The following is a 20,905-nucleotide window of genomic DNA, read 5'->3' as shown; positions in this document are numbered from 1 at the left end:
CCACATTTGAGGCATCCTCATGATAATCTACAAGGCAGTGATGCACATGTTCTGTCTCCCCTACCTTAAGCTTTTGAAGTTAGAGCTCCAAATGAGGGAGTGCAGTAGTAGTACTACTCTAGCTTTAGAGAGTAGCATTGCAGTCGTCATCCAAAGACAGGATATGGTGGAAGACAAAAACTAAAAAGAAGAATAATTTGATTGCCTATTCTCCATGAGTAGTGGACAAGAGGACCGCATTGATAATTATGCCATCGGAATAATTATATATATATATATACACACACATCTCTCCTTTGACACCATAATTTTATGTTTTTAATGTTCTTAGAATGAGTGCAAACGAGTAAGAAACTGCCCAATTTGGACCACAAGATTAGTTCAAACCAGCATTAATATTATTTTAAGGTAACTAGAAAAGGATTTGCTTATGAGAGAATGACAGAATGAAAGGGGACAGAAAGATGCTGCATTGGGGGGAGGAGCTTGGATGAAAAGGAGGATTGAAATGAGAATAATGTTATGATGTGAATTAGGAGGTGGTGGGAGCATGCATGTGATGCAAAGCTCCCACATGGGTAAAAAGCACAGGCCAGGGAAAGAAAAGGTTGGATGCATGAAGGGTGGGGGGTGATGCTGCAGAATAATAATCTATAAAGAAAACCCTACTGCAGAAGTAACAGCTCGCTGGCGGCCTTTCTGAAAAAGACCACTGTTTTGCTTTTTTTTTTTCTTTTTGGAAAAAAAAAAATGAATTTTTCTGGATCATGTGTGGCTGTACTCAATGCCTGCCCATGATATAATACGAGTTTTGTATTGCGTTACAGTCAGTGTTTTGGATTGCCGTTCACGTTAAGGGAACTTTCCTCTCAGAACAGTGTTCCGGCCTTGACCATATAACCTAGAAGAAATAAAAAATAATGAAGATCATACCCTTAGTTTGCGAACCATACTGTCTGGGTGTCTAAATTGCATCTTTTGATGTATTATATCCTCAAACTATCAAAAAGTTGCAAAAAAAAAAAAAAGAAAAAGAAAGCAACAATTTTAAGGTGCAAGGTGTTTTTTCCAACTGTTTCAGACGATACCATGTTTACCTTTAACACCATGTTCTATACAATAATCAATGGCTCTTGAGAAACTTGTTTCCAAGTTCCATGCCACGCAGTTCTATCAAGGTGCAAGGGCGCTACCATTTCGATTTCATGATCTTTCGATGATAATCATTAATTACTTGAGTTGAAATAACATTAATATGTATAACATCATTAATTAATCTAGACCCCTTGTTAATGAGGTTGGTAAGATTGGATCAAACTCAGTTGGTGGGTCCTAGGAGTGGATCGAGTTGCTTGGTCTGCTTCCAAGCAAACGGTCGGAACAAGAAGATCCAATGAATTGGTGGAGTTAGGTTGTGAAAAAGAGAACTCGAGGTTTGGTGTCCTTTTTATGATCACTTCTGATCTTTTTACATTTATCTCTCCTGCAGGTTGATCTTCCTTCCTAAGAAAGGAGTCCGGAAAACTGCAGAAAGAGTCGGTTTTTGGAGCAGTTTGCTTAACTTGCAGTCTACCACTACTTCACACCATCTGAAATCATCAGGGTGATCTGATCCCATTTGTCATGGCACAAGAACATGACAGTACTCATAGTTGAGCAATAAATATATATATATATATATATATATATATAATTGCATGCAATTCATAATAAATATTTTAAGAAATTGTAATATAAGAAAAATGAATATTTATTATGAGTTATTTATAATAAGAATAATTATATGTAACGAAAATAGATTTATTTTATCAGAAAATAATAATTTTAGAATGAAATAACGAGCCACAAATTAATATAAGCAAGCAGTTTTCAGCTTCTAGTGACGGCTGATTGACATGCACTTTGCACATCAAATTATCAAAACTGACACTTGATAATACCCGATCAATTGAATTAAGACCGTTGAAATGAAAGAAAAAATAGTGATGCAGTACAATAATATTGACTGTCAGATAATGCTGTCAGTTTTAATAATTTAGGGTGTATAGTGCAAGTTTTTTGATAATTCAAGTGTATAAAGTCATGTGTTTTTCTAATTATTTGAAAATCGGGAGTGTCATAGCATGCATGCAAGCTAAGGGATGTAAGATCATCAATTGGTACGTACATGATTTTATATTGTCTAACAATCCATACAATTTAAAAGTACCACACTCACGTTATTAGAAAATTATTAGGTATGGATTGTAGCTAGCTAGCTAGCTCCCCCCTTTTTTTTTTTTACATATAACAATAATATATATGTTACAGTTATTCAATATGCATACAAAAGAATGATATTGTGACATGATAGTAAGAGGCCCAAAGAAAAAGGAAAAAGAATATTTCAGTTGTGCCCCACTTAAAAAGTTTGGCACGCTTCAATATGATCATCACGTACATCTATATATATATATATATATATATATTTATATGATGGACTCGTGGATTTGTGAGTGGGGCAATCTCATAGTTGAATTACCTACTACAATTATAAAGAAATTTCATAAAAATAAATTTACATATTGATATGACTTCATGTTATACGTTAGATTTATTTTATAATAAAAGTAGTTTTACAATCTGATAGACAACATAAAATCACAATGGTTTATAAGTTTCCTTGAAAAAACAAAAAAAAAAAGTTGCGGCTAAAGCACTTCTTTCAATGAGAAGCCCTAGCCTTATAGTGTAATACATAATCAACTAATAGATTGGAATGATAAAATCCAAGATGAAGAATGTCATTTTTTGAAATCATATGAATATCAATCATGATCGATATTGAGTTAGATTTACTTTATAATAAAATAAGTTTTATAATCTGATGAACCATATAAATTTATGTCAGCTTGAAAGTTTACTTTTATAAAATAAAATAATAAAAAAAATTGTGACTAAAACACTTCTCTCAATAAGAAGCCACTTAAAATTTAACACACCATAACTGGTCATATGATTGAAATGGTAAACTCCAAGATGAAGAACGTCATTTCTCTACATCATACGAATCTCAATCATGATCGATCGAGTACGAATCGACATGATTAAATTAATCTGGTACTGTAGTCCTATGATTTGAGGTGTGGAGATGCAGCTAGCATGCATATAATATGCATGGAACCCAGCAGGCCTGAAATGAAAGATGCCTCCAAATGACACAAACTAGTACCGATTAGGGTAAAAACAAATGGAGATTCAACTTTCAACTAGTCTTACTTAAAAAGTTTGGCACGCTCCAATATTATGATATGTGTGTGTATATATATATATATATATATATATATATATATATATATATGATAGGCTCATGGATTTGTGAGTGGGGCAATCTCATAGTTGAATTACTTAAATGAATGAGAAGTACTACAGTCCTAAAAAGATTTCATAAAAGTAAATTTACAAATATGTGTAACTTCATATTATACGTTAGATTTACTTTACAATAAAAATAGTTTTACAATCTGACACACTACATAAAATCATGCCAGTTTATAAATTTACTTTTATAAGATTTTTTGTTGCTAAAGCACTTCTTTCAATGAGAAACCCTTAAAGTGTAATACATAATCAACTAATATGATTGGAATGATAGAATCCAAGATGAAGAACGTCAATATTTCTATAAATCATATGAATCTCATTCATGATCGATCACAGTCATATTTACTTTACAAATGAGTTTTACATTCTAATGAACCATATAAAGTCATCATGTCTATTTGAAAGTTTACTTTTATAAAATTCTTTTATGACTAAAGCACTTCTCTCAATGAGAAGCCACTTAAAATTTAACACATCATCAACTGATCATATGATTGAAATGGTAAACAAGATGAAAAATGTCATTTCTCTACGTCATACGAATCTCAATCATGATCGATCGATCCCGAGTATGAATCGACATGATTAAATTAATCTGGTATTGTACCATGGTACTATGATTTGAGGTATGGAGATGCAGCTAGCATGCATATAATATGCATGGAACCCAGCAGGCTTGAAATGCAAGATGCCTCCAAATGACACAAACTAGTTACCGATTAGGCTAAAAACAAATGGAGATCATTCAACTTTCAACTATAGTCTTACTTAAAAGTGTCATTGATAGACGTTCTCACTTAACAAAAACCCCCCAAAAAAAGTGAGTGATAGTGCTTCCTTAACTACTTGGATCGTTTGTTTTAATCCTCTTAATGATCCAACAACTCTTCAACTAGCAACATAATAACAATAATAATAGTTTTAAGTACTTAGCGGGGGCTACTGATCCAATGGCGTCCTATCTACCAATCTTCATTGATCAGCAGCTGCTTAAAGTCGCTCTGATCGTGCCTCATCTCTAATGGTTGTGGAAAAAGATGCATTAAGTTCATAGTACTATTGTTAGGAGGATTAAGATCTCATTTGGATAGTGAGTTGAAATAAAATAGTTTTAAATGGGTTGAATAAAATATTATTAGAATATTATTATTATTTTAAAATTTGAAAAAATTGACTTATTTATTATATTTTGTGTGAAAATTTAAAAAATTTGTAATGATAAGATGAGATGATTTTTATATCGCAACTGACACTAAATTGGATTCCCTCTCTAGCCTCTTATTTTGGTCCTAACAAAAACACTCTTGATTTTACCATTTATATCATGCACGTATTAAAAAGGTACAAAACTAACTAGACAAGTGTGTTGTTATTTTACCATTTATATCATGCAAGTATCAATCATTTAAAATATGTGTTTTGAGATTAGAGAAATTATATTTACAATTTTAATATGTGCAAGTTTTGTATCCTCACTTTAAAAAACGTAAATAAATCTAGAATTTACGTAAAAAAAAATATTTTTTAATAATAGATTTTATTTTTTATTTTCAGTGAAACGCGTTAGACTTGCTCACTTTTAGACTGTATCTAATATTATTCATTTACATATTTTAAAATTATCCAATTAAAATAATTTCTCTTCAAATTACTCGAGGTTTATAAAATTTTTGTCCCAAGACCCGTACGAATTAAAAAGATAAATTGTGACCACATCTCTGGTGGATAAAAAAAGTAGCAAAGTACAAGGAGTTGTATGTATTAAAACAGCCAGGAAATCTGTAATAGGTGGGCCCATCCAAGTTCTGACCGAGTGATTGTAGGGTCCACGGGGTTATAGCCACTAAAGGCCCATGTGCTCAGAGGAGACCACCAGCTGGCTATGTCCACTGTGTGGGTCTCTCTCTCTCCCCTCCTTCTCTTCTCCTTCAATTTTTCTTTTCTTTTTTTCTCCCATCCACAAATTACATCCTACCCCGAAATTCTCTCAATCCTATTTTACATCTTTAATCTATTAAATATAAAAATTAGAGAATAATTTCTCAAAATATATATTTACTCAAATAATTCATTAATAGATAAAGAAATTTTGTTTTTTATCAGTCATTATTCATTATCCCACTACACATCCTATAAAAAATACTTCATACTTTATATAAAAATAAATATGAGATATAAAAATAAATAGTGACTGATGTGTAGAATTTCTATTCTCAATAAATGTGATTATGATCCGGCATAGATAGAAAATTCTGATTGATTTTTTTTATGTATATTAGATGATTCCTTGTCACGTGGGTTGTGACACAAACTGATATATAATAATCAATATAATACTACTTAGTATATACAACTAATGAGTTATTAAAAAAATATGGTTTAAGATTATTTAAGTAAAACAATATCAACATGGAAAGGGAATTAAATGAAAGAAGAATAGTAGACGAGGGGCAAAATGGTAAAACAAAGAGGTAACGGAGTAGGGGAAGGTGGACTTGGAGGAGCCGTTGTGAAAGGAAGAGAGAAGAGGGAAGGGGGGGCAATTTGGGAAAGAGTGCCATAAAAGTTTCGCCAAACGCAAACCGTCGAAGCTGGTGGTGTAGTGAAGCTTAAGGCAAAATGATAGTGGTTGTTGTCGTTGCGGTTACCCTCCTACTTTGTTTTTTCTATATTTCCCCAACTACCCCTCACTCCCTTTCCCCTCTCTCTCTCTCTCTCTCTCTCAGAGTGTTTAACTATTTCTACTAATTTCTCTCTCTAGCATTTGTCTGTGAAAGAACTCTCTCAGCTTCTTCCTTCCTCCGTTGTTGGCTAGCTGCTGCTCTATCGCTTTCTGGTATTGGAATTATCAGACAATGAGAACGGTTTTCCTTTGGGATTGAAGAAGCTTTCTGTGAATTTTTGTTCCTTTTTCTCATTCTCTTCTCTCTCTCTAGAGAGCTAGCTGGCTGGCTGGCTGGCTGCTTCCTAATGGAAGCTGGGGAAGATAAAGATTGTTGTGTGAAAGTAGCGGTTCACATCCGACCGCTCATCGGCGATGAACGACTCCAAGGGTGTAAAGACTGTGTCACTGTCGTCCCCGGGAAGCCACAGGTACGTACACAGCCTATACATCTCTTTCTCTTGCGCACAAACTCGACAAGCTAATGTTAACGATTTAAAGTGGAAAGCTACACCAATTCTAGCTCAAGTGCTTGTCCATGAATTCGGTCATTGCACAGTATGTATTCTTTTTTTTCTCCTGCTTTTTTAGCTGAGAATTCTGGAATTGTATGTATATCTTGGGAGATCTGGATCGATATGTGGTTGGCTATCGGTCATTGATGGCTTACTCGTTGTCTTTCTTTGACGGAGAAAAGTGGAGTCTTTTGCATCCCATTGACCAAAGGGTTATGCTTGATGATATGATTTTGGATCGGAGTTCAATTACTGGCTGAAATAGTTGCAATGGAGATGTCAGTTATGGAAATGGATTGTCTCCTTATTAGAACCATGGACTACATAGAATTCCTAGCAATTGGGTTAAATTTTCTGAAAGCTTTAAGCAGTTGTCATGTTGTAGTGACAATTTGGGAAAGCAAGATAGGCTAATGGGGCACCCTTTTACATTTTGCTGTCTTTGGCTCGGAGTTTATCGGTTATTTGGGTTCAGGTGGCAATCGATTTTGTTCGGAAAAGTGCCAACGCAGGGTTTTGTTTTTTCCACATGGGACTATCTGGATTCTGCCACTTACTATGACAGTTGTGTCGTTCATGTTTTCCAACTTATAAGTTCCTAATATGGGTTAGACTTTGAAGTGCTATATTATTCTGCTTATTTCTAGCGTAAGACCAGGCCAAAGTTTCTGCTACATTAGGAATTATCCGCTTATCAAACCTCAATCTTTGCGGTTAGCTTGCATGTACCATAAATATATCCACCTATTTTCTCTCTCTTAATTTGATTTTAATAAGCCAAAACCTACTATATCAGGCCTTATTTTGATGTTCCTTGTTGCACTTTGAGATGTTTGGATACAAAGATAGTTTCAACTTATCTTAACTCATCTCATCTAATTATTACAACTTTTCCAAATTCTCAAACAAAATACAATAAACAATTCAACTTTTTCAAATTTCAAAAAAATAATAATATTAAAAAAAATAATATTCTAACAATATTTTATTCAACTTTTAACTTTCATCTCAACTCATCTCATCTCAACTCACTATCCAAACCTCACCGAATTTGCTAGTTCAAGTTGACATGCATTGTTTTGTTTGATAAATAAGTTTTATGTACTTTATCAGTCGATTGTATTTAGTAGTTGTTAATAGTAATTTCATTAAAGTTTCCTGTTGTCCTAGATAAGAATTAAATTGTTTCCATAGGAAAGACACGATAATTTCTAATTTCTATGACTTGTATTTGTGCTGTCCTAATCTATGCGTGACTATCTCAGAAATACACAGCTAATTTAGAATTTCATTTCCTCCATGTCAACACATTCTGTTTCTTGAGCATGCTTCGGCACACATGTAACATTGGGGTTTTAAGTTTCTTGCACAACTCCATGTATTGTCCTGAGTTTAATCTCAAAAAATTATACACGATTGTTCTGACTGTCGTGCAGGTACAGATTGGTACACATTCCTTTACCTTCGATCATGTCTATGGGAGCACAGGTTCTCCCTCATCTAACATGTTTGAAGATTGTGTTGCTTCACTTGTTGATGGTTTGTTCCAAGGATACAATGCTACAGTTCTCGCTTATGGTCAGGTAAAGCTTTATTGCTCAATACTTCAAAGGAAAAAAAACAAAAAACAAAAACAAAAAAGCTTTATTTCTTGACCCCCTACTTGTTTTAATTTTAGAGCAATACTATTTTTCATCCTAAAGCTTGTCATCCCTAATCACACTTGCTGATGTGCCACGTTTCAAGTGGTTTTTTCTATAAACCATTTAAATGGAGCCTCTTAAAATGTGTCACATAGCAAGTGTGATCAAGGATGACAACATTTAGGACGATGGACAGCATTACTCTTAATTTTAGGGCATGTTTGAATGCTTGGAGTATCTCAAAATTTTGTGAACAGTAGTGAAATGGTTTGAGTAATGATGTTTTATTGGGTTTTGGAAAAAGAGAAAAAAATTTGAATAAAAATATTTTTTAAAGTAAGTGTTGTATTGGAGTTTGTGCAAGTGAATATATAAAGTTAAAAGGTTGTTTTTTAATATTATTTTTGTTTTGAAGTTTCTAAAAGTTTTATTGAAGTTTGTAAAAGTTGTATTATTTTTTGTGTTTGAGTAATGATTAGATGAAAAGTTTAAAATTTGAAATAGAGAAGTATTTTGTGTTTGAGTGATGTTTGGGAATGAAGCTGTGAGAAATTTTGAGAATTTTGGGAATGTTTGATGCTACCCAAACATGCCCTTAATCTATTGGGAGTCAAGCAATGCTCACATTCTTTTTCATTTCCTTTTCCTTGTGGTTGGCGTTTTCAATTTGTTGCAGACGGGTTCTGGTAAGACATACACCATGGGAACTGGCTTCAGAGATGGTTTCCAAACAGGAATAATCCCTCAAGTTATGAATGTTCTGTTCAGCAAGATTGAAACTCTAAAGCATCAAACTGAATTCCAATTGCATGTTTCCTTTATTGAGGTCCGTCGAAGTACTTGTTTCCCTGTATTTTCTTCTTGTATGTTTAATATTGAGAGTCATGTTCCATAGAAGTATTAGTCATGCAGTGTATTTATGGATTTTAGGGGAGAAAACTCTCTCATGAAGGGTTTATGCATCGCCAAGTTATTAGATGACTCTTCATGTTGGCTACATATGTATTTGTCAACTATTTGTGTATCTGCAGTAAACTATTTAATATGAGATTTAGAATGTAATTAGTTACACTTCGAGGTTTCTTCTATGGTTTTGTATTCGCTTAAATTATGTCGTGCAGCATACTTGTACCAAGTTGCTAGATCAACATAACTTATCCCAAGAAAAAAAGTTGCTAGATCAGCATATTTGTTTAACTAATTTCTATGAAATGGCTGGCCTATCCTATTTCCGAATGTGCCTTCTAAACTTGATGATTTGGACTTGGCTGTGGATGACAATACCACAGTCCTGTTTGTGTAGTTTCTTCATACTAGCTAGTGTCAATGCTATGCATCTGAAGCTATTCTACCTAATACAAGTATCTGACTGAAAGATTTCAATATGAACAGATTCTAAAAGAAGAAGTACGAGACCTGCTGGATCCCACTTCTTTGAGCAAATCAGAGACTGCAAATGGCCATTCAGGGAAAGTTCCTGTTACTGGGAAACCTCCTATTCAAATCCGTGAAACATCAAATGGTGTGATTACACTGGCAGGTTCCACTGAATTCAGTGTGAGTACACTAAAGGAAATGGCCGCGTGCCTGGAACAAGGATCATTAAGCCGGGCAACTGGGAGTACAAACATGAACAACCAGTCAAGGTTAGTTGAGCATTTACCCTTTTTCTAAATTATACTGTGTTCAAATTTTTATGTGTTTTAAGTTATCAAAAAAAAATTTTTATGTGTTTTAGTTTTTCTTTAGTGAAGAATCTATGCTATCTGGTTATATATTCCTAACATATAGAGAACAGACTATTTCTTTTCATCTTTTATTTATACAAAGGAGATTGGATTATGAATATTGTGAGCTTATGATTGGTGCCATAGGTAGAGAAAAGTAAGTATAGATTTACAAACAGGGAGGTAAATGTTTGGCGAGACTTATTGCATGGGTTTAGCGGTGTTAAAAAAAAGGGATGTTCTTGCATTTTCATCCATAGAACCTCTTGAATGGAAATCTTTTGGGACATGTTTATGTACTAGAATTTCAATCACACTGCAAAATACAGTTTGAGAAACAAATCTAGATCTTTTTTTCTTATATTAACCTTTCTGACCAATTATCCAATATTTTAATTCTGTCTACGAGCCTGGCTTTTACAAACATTGTATTTAAATAAGTTCTTATTGTTCACTCTGCAGTCTAAACTATTGACTTCAGTGACATTTATCATTTTTTGCTTGTCTTTATAGTCGTTCTCATGCCATCTTCACCATAACATTAGAGCAAATGCGCAAGTTCAATCCAGCTATTTGTAGTGATAGCAGTCTTAATGAGACTATGAATGAAGAATATCTATGTGCCAAGTTGCATTTGGTAGATCTTGCTGGATCAGAGCGAGCTAAAAGAACAGGTTCCGATGGTCTGCGTTTTAAGGAAGGTAGGTGGCAATTTACATGAACTGTGGCATCTAGATGAGCTTTCTGGTCATAGAAAATTACATGGAAACTTTCATCTTTCAATCAGGTGTTCACATTAACAAGGGCCTTCTAGCACTGGGTAATGTTATCAGTGCACTTGGTGATGAGAAAAAACGCAAAGAAGGCGTTCACGTTCCTTACAGGGACAGCAAACTTACTCGGCTTTTGCAGGTTCGATATGTTTGAATGTGTAAATCTCTATTTATAAAGGCCAAATTATCCAGTATTATAACGAGGGAGGTTAAGGATGTGAAGAGTTGGATTCTGTTGGGAAGTTTTGCTCATGAACAGTTCTCATAGCAATTTCTTATTATCCTTTCAAGCCAGTAATTTTGATGATAATTGTGGAAATAAGATCCATTTAGGGCATGTTTGGACAGTTGGAGTATCTCAGAATTTTGTGAATAATAGTGAAATAGTTTGAGTGAAGATGTTTTATTGGGTTTTGAGAAATGAGAGAGAAATAGTTGAATAAAAATATTTATAAAATTAAAAAATTGTTTGAATATAACTTTTTAATATTATTTTTGCTTTGAAGTTTATAAAAGTTGTATTGATTTCTGTATTTGAATAATGATTAAGTAATGATTAGATGAAAAAGTTGAAATTTTGACATTGAAAAGTGTTTTGTGTTTGAGTGATGTTTGGGAATGAAATTATGAGAAGTTTTGAGAATTTTGCAAATTTTGAGTTCATCCAAACATGCCCTAAGCATTAATGTGGACCCATTAACTTAATGCATTTTTTTATAGATTATAGTTTAGAGAAAAGGTACTAATTATATATGTGAGTATTTCGCTTATTGGATCTTTTGAGGTTTACCTTTATCTCAAAGCTAAAGTAAGTCTAATATCCCGTGTGGATGTTGAGATGAGATGAAATGAAATGAAAAATTTGTGTTTGTAAATAGTAGTGAAATTGTTTGAGTTGTTATAATATAATTTTTTAATATTATTTTGGTTTTGGAATTTGAAAAAGTTGAATTGCTTTTTGTGTTTTGTTTGGAAGTTTGGAAAAGTTGTAATGATTAGGTAAATTATTAGATAAAAAAGTTGAAGATTTGAAATTGAAAAGTGTTTGGGTTTGAGTGGTGTTTGGTGTTGAGATGAGATGGAGAAATCTCATCTCAACATCCAAACGGGGGGCCTTACCAACGAACAAGTCCTGGCTAATTTTTGTCCAGTATCTATTCTTACAGAACTACTTACTTGGCAGGATTGGACATTTTTATTGTTATTATTCATGATCAATAATAACAAAGAATGTGAGGGAATCTCTTAGAATTATATACATGGCTAGGAGGAATCCCACCAAATTGAATACTATTAGTATACCTTTTGCTTTTACTTTTAAAATTTACGAAGGAGGTCTACAAACGTGATGCTCCCTTTTCTTGTTTGATTATGTTTTAGGTTTATTTATATTCTTTGCTATTGCTTTGTATTTTATGTTTAAACCTGACATATACTCTTTGTTAGTTTAATTAAATTAAACCTAATGCATTTTGGCAGGATTCACTTGGCGGCAACAGCAGAACTGTTATGATAGGCAAGTTACTTATATGCCATTATTTTGATTTGCTCATGTGCAGCATCCTATGTTACTTTTGGGAACGGGGTTGACCAAACCTTCGGCTATGTTTTGGTTTCCAAAATCTTTCAGAAAAGTTTTAAACTTCAAACCAAATATCTTTAAACACTGACAATTTTAAAACATTTCATCTAAATGTTTGCCCAAGTTTCCATAACAAATATACAAAAACCAAAACAACTTTCACAAAAACCCGAAAAAACACCTCACAAGAATTTTATCTAACCAGATTTTCAAATTTCTCTACCCACTTTCAACACCCCAATACAAGATGCATCTAAAAAAATTAATCTAGAAAAATTCTCATCATTCCCACCCACATTCACTAAAACCAATACAAACACAGCTTAAAAAAAAATTTAAAAATTCACCAAGCATGCCCTTTTTGTATATTGGTGCAACAAAAAATTAGTCAAATGACTTCAAAATTGCTCATCTTGTTCCCAAGAGGTGTGACCTCCATAGTCTCGTAAACATGCCATGTTGTATAGAAGGTAGAATAAAGGCATACGCTTCACATGTTCTGGCATTGACCTTGCCTTGCAGTCAATAATGCTAAAGCTCAATAATCTACATTGCTCATCCAGGCATCTTGTTTTATTTTTTGGATCCAGAACATGCTTTTTCTACATATGTAAAGTGGCTTAAGGTTTTCTGCAACTTCAATAAGATCCTACAATAATAACTTATGTTCTATTTTTGTGTTTCCTGGTCTTTCTGTATCTCCTACAGAAGTATTCTCTTTCTTTCCCAACACCTTTTTGTGAATTGTTTACTCTTTACCTGCGGCTCAAAGTTTATCTTGTTTTCCTATGCCTCATCATTTTTCCAGCCTGCATTAGTCCTGCTGATATCAATGCTGAAGAAACTCTTAACACTTTGAAGTATGCAAATCGTGCTCGCAACATCCAAAATAAGCCAGTTGTAAGTCTTTCAGATAGACTCTTCTTTCTTTCTTCCCATTTCCTTTTCCTCTTTGAGAAATCTAGATAAAGATTGTTTCAATTGCAAATATGCCATGAATATTTCCTCTTTAATTTATCCTTGCACAGGTCAATAGAGATCCTATGTCCAATGAGATGATAAAAATGCGTCAACAACTAGAGTATTTGCAAGCTGAGCTTTGTGCCCGGATGGGTGGATCTTCTTCTGATGAAGTACAGGTATTAGGCCACTTATAGCTCTGTTTGTTATTGATTACTTCAAGGTACTGACCATATTTTCAAATATCTTCTTGAAAATACTTGAGGCATAGGCAAAAATTAAAAACAAATAATCATGCAGGTTGTTTAGAATTTGTTACGGGGCTTATTTCAAGTTATATCTCTCATCGTTTATTATTGCTAGAATGAACTTAACTATTCTTTCTTCAATCTTTTGATGGAGATAATATGTATTTTATTAGTCAAATAAGTTATCTAGTTGGGCTGATTGTGTAGGTTCTTAAGGAAAGGATTGCTTGGCTTGAAGCTGCCAATGAGGATCTTTGTCGGGAACTTCATGAATACCGCAGCAGATGCCCTGTTGCTGAGCAATATGAAACAGATGTTCAAGTAGGTTCTTCATTATCCTATTAATGTTTTTTTGTGATTTTTAGTCCTCTATTATCATTTACCACAACTCTGGGTTAATACATCAGCTGGATACATTTGTGAACCTAAAACTGTCTTCCAGGATGGTAGTACCTGCCCTGTAAAAAATGATGGGCTTAAAAGGGGCTTGCACAGCATGGAGTCATCTGATTATCAAATGGGCGAAACAATCACAGGTATGACTCGTCTCTAGTTTGGGACCTGCTCAATATGTGTGTGTGCACACTCGCGCACATTTTGCAAGTAATTATGTCTGTTCAAATTAACCTGAACTTCATCTCTGGTTTATTTGTAATTGGTTTACTGCCTATTTATCATCAGTCTTCCTCTCCTTTTCCTATTGTTACATAATATAAGTTTGTCAGTTGGAACCATTTTATCTAGGCTGCAATTGCACATTTTAGCAGGTGATTCAAGGGAAATTGACGAAGAAGTAGCAAAGGAGTGGGAGCACACACTTCTGCAAAATACTATGGACAAAGAGTTAAATGAATTAAATAAACGTTTAGAAGAGAAGGAGGTAGTGTTTGTATTTTTTTTAATGCATTTTGTGGTTATAGTTATATGGAAGGCATTTGACTGCTATCTGATTCTACATCTATTCATCCTTACTAATGTCTGTGAAAACCAGGAAGAAATGATATATCAGTTTTCGTTTGAATAATATTCTGAAAGTATATATAATAAGAAAAATCGCATTCTCTGATTATGGAATAGAAGTGGAAAAGTATGAATCTGGTGGAACTCTTTAGTGGTACAGTTGAGCATTTATCCTTTACATATTTACTTGCATTCTATTTTATTTGAGCAGATAATGTTTAGACACATTAATATTATCTGTTTCAGAACCTCTGTTCATAATGCTCAATTTAAACATGAACACGGAACAGAATTCACATGACATGTATTTGTTGTTTCTCACTCTTTGGGGTGTCTATTGGTGCAGTCGGAGATGAAGCTTTTTGGAGAGTTGGACACTGCAACACTAAAACAGCACTTTGGAAAGAAAATCATGGAACTTGAGGACGAGAAAAAAACAGTGCAGGTTCAATTGCACTTTTTCTAAAGGTGCATGATTTTATAGAGTAGACAAATATTTACTTGTTCACCTGTTTTGTTGGTGCAGCAAGAGAGGGATCGTTTGTTGGCTGAAGTTGAAAACCTTGCTGCCGGTTCTGATGGACAAAAGCAGAGGTTGCAAGATATCCATGCCCAGAAACTGAAGGCACTTGAGGCTCAGGTGGAAAATCTTCTCTCACTCTCTCTCTCTCTCTCTTTTCTTCCTAATTTTCTGTAGAAGGTACTCCTCTCAACTGAAATTATGACTATCTTGTACAAATCATACACACCAGATTTCAGAGCTTAAGAAGAAACAGGAGAGCCAGGTTCAACTTTTAAAGCAAAAACAAAAAAGTGATGAAGCGGCAAAGCGATTGCAAGACGAAATTCAATCTATAAAGGCGCAAAAGGTAGTATCAATCATTCTTTATATGTCTTTGTTTTCCCTATCTATTTCTCACTATATGTGCTACTTTAATGCTTCTAGGTTCAATTGCAACAAAGGATAAAACAAGAGGCAGAACAATTTCGGCAGTGGAAGGCCACTCGAGAGAAGGAGCTGCTGCAGGTACTCCACATTCTCCCTAGCTTTCCTTTTTTATAAGAAAAAAGTTCTTTATATTATCAAAGAGACAAGCTAGTCCACCAACTCTTTAGCCCCTATGAGTCTAACAGTCAAATTCATTTTCAGCTAGAGGTGTGGTCTATGTCTATGGGCTTTTGCTTTTAATTGAAATTCAAATTGTGGTGTAGTTGCAATTTATTTGCTAAAGGCTACCAGCTGCTTATGGGCATAAACTATTGACCTAAGTTTAATTATTTGAAAACTCTTGCTTGTGAAGACTTGTAGTAGCCTAAAATTAATTACATTCAGGATAATTTGTTGTTGATGACTTCAATTAAATAATTTCAAAATTAAGTTATAAGAGCTACACCTCATCCTTTGCAGGGGAAAGTTTTACTTCTATTACTTGTGAAAAATATTCTAATATACATTTTGCACGATGCCAAAATCAAAATTGAAGCATGCAATAAAGGCCTCCTGCTGGGGGACTGTGGTGCGTGTAGGAGTTGGTGGGTGGTGAGATTTCATAAAGACAGTAATGACGTGATAGATTTTAATGTAAACTAGATATGTTTTCCATATTACCTGACTGTAGGAACCCTTGACTACTCAGGAGGTAACGATAAATTTTTTTTGATAGGCAATCAATAAGTTTTATTCATAATAATAGGCATAGCCAAGTACACAGGAACGATAAATTTTAAATTGAAGTGAGATGAGGGTCACTTGCAATAAGACTAGGATTCAAGTGTGAACTTTTGGTTAATCTATCTTGTTTGTGAAAAGTGCTAATGAAAATACAACTCCACCCCCATATTAATGCATTTTTGGGCAAGATCATGGATTTAGGTCCTATGGAATGTGAGTTGCACAGCAACGAAAAGGAATCTGTATGACAGAATAGCAACTTATGTGAATTTTGCTATAATGCCACTTCTTTATGACATTTCCTACATAGGGTACAGGTTTCCATCACGAATGCTTTCGGATTTTAATTGCATGTATGTCTTAATTCGACTTACAATGTTATTTGTGTTGTATACCCTTGTTCTTATATATGTTTGCAAAATCAGCTACGGAAGGAAGGGAGGAGAAATGAGTATGAACGGCATAAGCTTCAAGCTTTAAACCAGCGCCAGAAAATGGTATCTCTCTGTTTCTTGCTTGTTTATTTACTTATACATGTCTCTCTGACACACTCCCATTTAATATTTGATATGCTACTTCCATAAATTGAGTATCTATGGATGTCAAGTAGTTCCCTTATTCACTGATGGTCTGGAATTAAGGGCTTTCTTATTGAGAATGCGCCTCAGATGATGCCATCAAACAAGAGATGCTTTTAGATATGTTACCTCATCTCTTCAGGGTCAATTTTTTTTAGATGTAGGAGAGATGAATCAAGGACCATCGCCGCCAAACATGAGGAACAGCAGAAATTACTTTCTGAATTCCTAAGGCTTCTAATGATGAGTTTCAAAGTTAATGCAGAAAACAAAACTCAGAAGAAGTTTTGCATTTTCTATGGGTGTAGCATACATATATGTGACAAAGCAAACTACTTCTATTTATTGGAATAATTTCTTTTACTTTCTAAGGGTTTCTATTTTGTGTATGTGTTTTTTATTCAGGTTCTTCAAAGAAAGACAGAAGAGGCTGCAGTGGCCACCAAGAGGCTAAAAGAATTACTTGAAGCTCGAAAGTCTTCTGCCCGTGACAGCTCAGGTCTGTCATCTTAATTGATAAAAAATTATTTGTTAATATGGAAGCCCCCTTGTTTTTACTTATCTGCAACTCATCTATGAAACATAAATTTGTCAACTTCCTCTAATAAATATTAAAATATCAACTTTACTCTTCATCAGAGCATGTGTATTCAGTAGTAGAGTAGTGTCTTGAACAGCATGTTCATCCATCATAGAAATACATGGGGCAGTTACACGATGGGTCCTTCCCTTTTAACTCTCCAGGTTTCTAATTGTGTGTTTTCTTCCAGTTATTACCAATGGAAATGGGACAAATGGGCAGGTAATGATGTTTGCTTCATCTTCTTGGTATATGTTTGATTCTATTTCATGATTTGAATCCATCCTGACATAAGTTGCATCTTTAGAGCAATGAGAAAGCTTTGCAACGTTGGCTTGATCATGAGCTAGAAGTCATGGTGAATGTGCAGGAAGTTCGTAATGAATATGAGAAGCAAAGTCAAGTGTATGTTCAATATATTTGCGTTAATAATATTACTGATGTGTAGCGATAGTATATTTACCAGTTTTGCCACAATCTCCAGGAGAGCTGCACTGGCGGAAGAGTTGGCCATGCTGAAGCAAGTGGACGACTACGCTTCCAAGGGCCTTAGTCCTCCAAGAGGAAAGAATGGATTTTCTAGGTAACTTTTGAGCAACAATTTAGATTAATTGCTTCTGACCTTTTCTTTGTTGTAGTCTATAGGATTTAACATGTATGATACAATGAAGCACAGGTAGAACAGAAAACACTTCAGCTCTCTCTCTCTCTCTCTCTCTCTCTCATCTTTGACTGCTCTACCTTTCTTGTTCAGAGCATCCTCCATGTCCCCAAATGCAAGAATGGCCAGAATATCTTCCCTTGAGAGCATGCTGAGTATTGCCTCCAATTCACTTGTAGCTATGGCCTCGCAACTTTCAGAGGCAGAAGAGCGGGAGCGTACCTTCATTAACCGTGGACGTTGGAACCAGTTGCGCTCAATGGGAGATGCAAAGAATTTGCTTCAGTATATGTTCAATTCTCTTGCGGATGCTAGGTTCTTTCTCAGACCTAGAAGCCTTCTAATAACTTCAATTTTAATCCGATGTAATGTTGGCCAGCTTGTTTAATCCTATAAAATTACCATTGATATACATAACTTTAATTTCACAATGAATGTAGTAGCTATGGGTAATTCATTTTGAATAATGGGGGTTAGGCTTAATTTGCTTTCCTTGATTGAAATTTCAAGTTCCCGTGTTTTCTTACAGGTGCCAACTATGGGAGAAGGATATGGAAACCACGGAAATGAAAGAGCAACTTAAAGAACTAGTAGGGATATTGCGGCAGAGCGAAGCACGAAGAAAGGAAGTTGAGAAGGAACTAAAATTGAGAGAGCAAGCTGTTGCCATAGCACTGGCTTCATCTGCTACAGTGAGATTACTTGTTATTGTGTTTGAAATTCCTTCATGCACTAGCTTATAATTCAAGTTTATATAGCTGATTATAATTGCCATATCTATAACATTGAGTTTAGATAATCCCCATACACAACTTCATGAATTGGTCAAGCAAGTTTGAAGGAGGTTGATCAAGTGACTTTAAAGCAACCTTTGGAGTTGCAAATATACTCACTAAAAATATATTATATAATCTGTAGCATAAATAGAATTTGGGGCTCTTTCTACATGTCTAAGAAACTATTGTTGGTCTTGTCATGGTTTCCTTAACCTATGATTTAAGATTCTTTTTCTTATGAAAAAAATTATTTAAGATTCTGTGTTATTTTATTATTATTATTATTATTGTCTCTATTAAAACTCTTCAGGCTGACCTTGAACAGGTGAACTCCCAGAATTCATTGAAACACTTTGCTGAGGACATGAGTGGTCCCTTGTCTCCAATGTCTGTACCAGCACAAAAACAGCTGAAATATACACCAGGCATTGCTAATGGCTCGGTCAGAGAATCAGCAGCATTTATAGACCCTACAAGAAAGGTTAATGCTCTGGTCCTTTAATTGTATAATTGCCATCTGGTTTTCTGTTTGGCTAAGAAAGATGGATTTGCTGTTAACGCAGATGGTACCAATTGGGCAGTTGTCAATGAAAAAATTGGCAGTTGTGGGACAGGCAGGGAAGCTCTGGAGGTGGAAGAGAAGCCATCACCAGTGGCTCGTACAATTTAAATGGAAATGGCAGAAGCCATGGAGACTTTCGGAATGGATAAGGCACAGTGATGAAACAATTATCAGGGCAAGGCCTCGTCCACAAGCTCTGCCAAATATGATGTAATCCTCTGAGGTCACCAGCGGTTGCCAATATTCATCTTGACCTATAACTATGACCCAACACATACCACTGGCAGAGAATAAAAATAAGTGCAGGTAATATTTCTCTGAAAAGGTCATATTGAAGATATATTTACTACTGAATATTTAAGCTATTCTCTTTTCTGTTTATCTTTCTTTTTTCCTTGAATGGTGGGAAAAGAGGTGGTTTGATTTGAATGAATGGACAGCACTTGCAAAAAAATGATAAAAAAAATAAAAACCCAATAGCTAACAATTATGTGGATATATGTTATAGAACACGCACTTGCTGGAAATTTCCTGTAAAAGCTACTCTTGGCTGTCAAGTACTTGAACAACCAGCTTGTTGAATGTTATGTAGATTGCCAAGTTAACTAGGGGTCAGCCTGTCACCAATGTTTTTGTTCCTCTCTGAAATATATTATAAAAAAAAAAGGATTGAAACACGAAATAATCATATGATTGAGGCTGACCTTGCTATTCTCTACGTATGCAGTGTGCTGTAAGTGGTTGTGGAGGATGTCTGCTTGTAGCAGTCATGGATGAGTTGATTTTGAAGATGTTAGTTTGTAATCTTGAATTCTTTTGCGGTGGTTGCTGCATTTGGAGCATCTTGTAAAGCTGTGTTGATGCTGCCAATCATACGAAGATAATCAAAAGATGACACTGAAAGCTGAGATAATGCATATGGTGAAAGCAGTGGTGAAATGATATATCTCGCTCAAGGTGTCACCAATGTTTTGGTATATTTTCTCTCCATTATCATACTTAGATGGAAGAAATTCTTTAGACAAGTCATATAATTGTGTATAAAGGGTTGTCTTTTTCTCTATTTTGTTCCTTTTTTTTCTCATTTTAATTGTAATTTGACTGGCTAATTTGTTGTAGTGCTTAACTTTCTACTGTGTGTAAGCACGATATGGATATTGTGGAAAGAATTGAACTCCGAAGAATTTCTGCTATATCACAACAAAAGAAATTCTTCAATAGTCTATTTTTACGGTTCTTTTGTGTATAAGCTATATTGAAAGCAAAGGGAAAAAAAATATCTTGGAAGTTGGATGAAATTATCATGTTTATTTTGCCCTTTTGTGTTTGAATTTATTTATTTATTAAATCCTCTCTACCGTCGGGGGCCAAAACCCAAGCTTATTTGCAGCTTTGCATACTGAATGTCCGAGATCGAAGTCCTCGTCCTGACTAATCTCGGGGTGCACATATCCTCAACAAAGAGTTTTTCGCAAATGCACCTTAGATAATTCAAGTAAAAAGTTCCCTTGGTCCAATGGCCTCTAGAAATTATTTGCACCCAAGGGCCAAGAGGATTCGAGCTTTAGACCTGAAAGGAGGATAGCACCAAAACCAAGACCTTCACCACTTGAGTCAACCCCTAAGGGTTATCTATCTAAGGA

At 34.7% G+C, this 20,905-nt stretch overlaps 1 protein-coding gene across 4 annotated transcripts; it reads left to right on the top strand.

The window, feature by feature from the left end:
• The first annotated feature begins 6,096 nt into the window (after positions 1 to 6,096).
• LOC108979767 (kinesin-like protein KIN-4A) lies at positions 6,097 to 20,560 on the top strand. Of its 4 annotated transcripts, none has more exons than XM_018950514.2 (26): positions 6,097 to 6,456; positions 7,977 to 8,123; positions 8,860 to 9,009; positions 9,576 to 9,829; positions 10,424 to 10,611; positions 10,698 to 10,822; positions 12,163 to 12,199; positions 13,074 to 13,165; positions 13,294 to 13,404; positions 13,681 to 13,794; positions 13,916 to 14,009; positions 14,241 to 14,353; positions 14,780 to 14,878; positions 14,960 to 15,073; positions 15,186 to 15,302; positions 15,380 to 15,460; positions 16,531 to 16,602; positions 17,089 to 17,182; positions 17,454 to 17,485; positions 17,571 to 17,668; positions 17,748 to 17,846; positions 18,018 to 18,239; positions 18,454 to 18,616; positions 19,026 to 19,181; positions 19,264 to 19,568; positions 19,990 to 20,560. In XM_018950514.2, exons 1-25 carry the CDS (start codon positions 6,334 to 6,336, stop codon positions 19,474 to 19,476), a joined length of 3,108 nt encoding a protein of 1,035 aa, XP_018806059.1. In that variant the 5' UTR covers positions 6,097 to 6,333; the 3' UTR covers positions 19,477 to 19,568; positions 19,990 to 20,560. The 4 variants fall into 4 exon arrangements, with proteins under 4 accessions (XP_018806059.1, XP_018806057.1, XP_018806056.1 ...); XM_018950512.2 differs by having other exon boundaries at positions 19,011 to 19,181; XM_018950511.2 differs by having other exon boundaries at positions 14,238 to 14,353; positions 19,011 to 19,181.
• The last annotated feature ends 345 nt before the right edge of the window (positions 20,561 to 20,905 follow it).

Source organism: Juglans regia, chromosome 6 (assembly GCF_001411555.2).
Source record: "Juglans regia cultivar Chandler chromosome 6, Walnut 2.0, whole genome shotgun sequence".
In the NCBI taxonomy this organism is placed as follows: Eukaryota; Viridiplantae; Streptophyta; class Magnoliopsida; order Fagales; family Juglandaceae; genus Juglans; species Juglans regia.
The sequence above is the reverse complement of the archived record's forward strand: the minus strand, read 5'-3'. Positions and strand labels throughout refer to the sequence as shown.

Coding starts and splice junctions, on each gene's coding strand:
- LOC108979767 (XM_018950511.2), top strand. CDS start 6,334: ATGGAAGCTGGGGAAGATAAAGATTGTTGTGTGAAAGTAGCGGTTCAC. Junction 10,612..10,697: donor TGGTCTGCGTTTTAAGGAAG/GTAGGTGGCAAT, acceptor TCTTTCAATCAG/GTGTTCACATTAACAAGGGC. Junction 13,795..13,915: donor AATATGAAACAGATGTTCAA/GTAGGTTCTTCA, acceptor ACTGTCTTCCAG/GATGGTAGTACCTGCCCTGT.